This window comes from Salvelinus alpinus, chromosome 5, assembly GCF_045679555.1.
Source record: "Salvelinus alpinus chromosome 5, SLU_Salpinus.1, whole genome shotgun sequence".
Taxonomy (NCBI): domain Eukaryota; kingdom Metazoa; phylum Chordata; class Actinopteri; order Salmoniformes; family Salmonidae; genus Salvelinus; species Salvelinus alpinus.
In genome coordinates this window covers 2,351,093-2,354,477 of record NC_092090.1, presented here as the reverse complement: position 1 = coordinate 2,354,477, position 3,385 = coordinate 2,351,093, and the positions used below count along the sequence as shown (strand labels likewise).

The following is a 3,385-nucleotide window of genomic DNA, read 5'->3' as shown; positions in this document are numbered from 1 at the left end:
GGGCTCCCGAGTGGTGCCGTGGTCTAAGGCACTGCATCGCAGTGATAGCTGTAACTACTTGATGATCAAGTCAAAGGAAACATATCCTACAATCTGCAAGGCACCCAGACGTTGTCAAATGTGAGTTATCAGTGAAACAAAGCTTTAGGAATGTTATTTATCAGATTCTTACATTATCCACCTTAATGTGCATCTGTGAGCTTTGTCCTCTCCCATTCCTGGTCATTATAATAGACATGGTAATGTACAGTAGGTGTTATCAGATTCTTACATTATCCACCTTAATGTGCATCTGTGAGCTTTGTACTCTCCCATTCCTGGTCATTATAATATAAATGATAATGTACAGTAGGTGTTATCAGGCCTTTGTGATAAGGTCAAGCATTCAATGAATTAAAAGGTACAATGTTCTCATTTGATATGCTTTCTTTATTGATTAACATAATGATCAGTGTTACACATGAATCATTTTAATTGTATTACTTTGCTCAGGTTTTTCAAAATAATATCTGACTAACACAATGCTACATAAAACCTTACAACCCCTTGGTATATTCAGAAGAATTAAACCTGCTGCTAAAATATAATTTCTATAATTCTATTGTTAATTGATTGAAAACAACATTAAAGAAAACTTTCTAAATGATCTCTGACAGTGACTTTATGACATAAAAGCTAACATTGTGTCAGAAAAATATTTAAAAATTAAACAGATAAATTGCCATGCAAAAGCTAATATCTGGCACAATTTTGGGCTGATTCTGCCTCTCCAACTCAGGGTTTTATTTGCCATACCAGAGGTAGAGGGGCATACCATTGTTGCCAGTATTCAGATTTTTATCGATGAGGATCAAGCCGGCCTCCTTATAAGGACAACCATCCTTGTTGTTGGATGTAACGGTCAAGGCCTTGATCGGGAGAGATCCAACTTTCTTGAACCAGACCATCACTGGCTGACCGCTTGTTCCATCATTGAGGTTAACATTCACCACGGTGAAACCAGCGTTCTGTAGGATGGAATCCTGTGCATGGTTGATGGATGCATCCATCTCGGTGATCCCGCCGCCCATTTCAGTGGATTGACGGTACCAGAGGAAGATGGGGTTTCCTCCAGAACCTCTATTGAGATCTTCATCCATCCGGATGTAGCCCTCTTTGAAAAGGTTCATGTGTTGTTGAACTGAGGTGGTGGCAGCAACGTCACAGATGTAGGTCTCACTCTTTCTCTTCAACCAGAGGGTGATGAAATCTCCTGGGTTACCGCGGTTCAGATTGCAAGGTAGCCTTTCCCAGCCGAGCTTGAATTGAGCGGCCTCTTTGTTCTCATCAGTGGTGAGGAAGAGATCTTCAATGGGAATGTCGTACTTAGGGCTTGCACCACTATGGTACCACAGCTGGATGACGTCTCCGTGTGTTCCAGAGTTGAGGTTTGCTGGGAGCTCAGTGAACCCTGCTTTTTTCAGGTCCTCTTTCATTTTATCAGTGAATGAAAACTGGACTCTGGTGATGGGTTCACCACTGCCATTTCTGAACCAGATGTAAACTTTAGTGGTGGATGAATTGCCTTGGTTGAGGTTGACATTTGTCTTTTGATAGCCTTGGCCATGAAGCTCTTTCTCCTTTTCAGGGCTAGTGGAGATTGCAATTTCTGTGATGTATTTAGAAGCCATTTTGTGTCGTTGGAGACAAGTGTCTGTAAAGTGAGAATACAGAGTGACATTGGTCAACACATCATATGAAGCATGAAATGACACACTAAATACACCAAAGACCAGGACATCTGATAAGTATAACATATGAAGGAATCAGCGACCAGCTTTACTAAGTATTTTCTACAGGTGTCCTAAAGGGGAAACAGGGCTTGATAAAATTATGACTTCAAGGATGCACAAAAACACCCTAAACAGATACTAAAACAGACATTTGGTCTCGTCTGAGTCAAATGATTCATTATAAACATATATAAATTAATTGGTTAACTGAAAAAACAACACTAAAAGACATTATCACACATCAGGAGTGGTAACACTGCCCCCTAGAGGACTTCATTAGTCATGAATTTGTTTTCGTCTTACATCAATTCTGATCCACATTGAAGACTCTGATTCTTTGATCATCTGAATCAGGTGTTATGGTGTTAGTGGAACAAGTGAAACCCATGTATCCCACCACCACCCTTTATAGTAACACAGACATACTCATATACACATCAGAACCCTTCATTGGAAGTCATTTCTTTACCTGCGATGTTGAGTTCTTCCTCTGTTCTGGAGTGTCTTCTCTGGGTGAATGTGTCTTCTCTGGGAGAATGTGTCTTCTCTGGGAGAAAGTGTCTTCTCTGGTAGAATGTGTCTTCTCTGGGAGAATGTGTCTTCTCTGGGAGAATGTGTCTTCTCTGGGAGAATGTGTCTTCTCTGGGAGAATGTGTCTTCTCTGGGAGAATGTGTCTTCTCTGGGAGAAAGTGTCTTCTCTGGTAGAATGTGTCTTCTCTGGGAGAAAATGTCTTCTCTGGGAGAAAGTGTCTTCTCTGGGAGAAAGTGTCTTCTCTGGGTGAAAGTGTCTTCTCTGGGAGAAAGTGTCACATCGAAGAGCTGAGTGTCTCTTTTATACATTTTCTCCAGTTAAGTTGGCAAAAAATTCACCTATCAGAGTTCTACAGAATACATATTCCTAGGAACTGTATCTCTCCTCCATTCAGAGTACTACACAATACATATTCCTAGGAACTGTATCTCTCCTCCATTCAGAGTTTTAAACAATACTTATTCCTAGGAACTGTATCTCTCCTCCATTCACCTATCAGAGTTCTACAGAACAGATATTCCTAGGAACCTTCTATTTCCTCCTCCTCAGATTACACCCCTCCTCTAGTCATACCTCAACCTGTCTATCCATTACCCAGTTCATGTCTCCTTTTGACCCTGACCTTAAAGTTGGAATCCATAGAGGTGAAACTGCCACGTCAGTTTGCGATATTAAAACACAGACGTTAATTCAAACAACAAAGAACAAAAATTATTATCGGACATCGTTCCACATGATTACCTGAACAATAGAACAGCAGAGTATGTACTATGATTTAGTATTTGTTATTTATATATACATATTGTTTTAGAGGGTAGATCATATTTAATATTGCAGATAGATAGTGGCTTCTATCAGTGTAATTGTCTGCATCATTTCCAATCCCTCATATATATATTTTTATTATATTTTCTTTATGTATTATTTTGCCCCTGACGGAATCTAAAACAAAAATCTAGAAAATCACATTGTATGATTTTTAAGTAATTAATTTGCATTTTATTGCATGACATAAGTATTTGATACATCAGAAAAGCAGAACTTAAAATTTGGTACAGAAACCTTTGTTTGCAATTACAG

At 39.3% G+C, this 3,385-nt stretch overlaps 1 protein-coding gene across 1 annotated transcript; it reads right to left on the bottom strand.

Annotated features, from left to right (window-relative positions):
- Positions 1–408: 408 nt before the first annotated feature.
- Positions 409–2,554, bottom strand: LOC139575173 (uncharacterized). The gene is made up of 2 exons (XM_071400173.1): positions 2,242–2,554; positions 409–1,693 (listed from the first exon to the last, which is right to left on the bottom strand). The coding sequence occupies exon 2, from the start codon at positions 1,668–1,670 to the stop codon at positions 783–785; it is 888 nt and encodes a 295-aa protein (XP_071256274.1). The 5' UTR covers positions 1,671–1,693; positions 2,242–2,554; the 3' UTR covers positions 409–782.
- Positions 2,555–3,385: the final 831 nt, after the last annotated feature.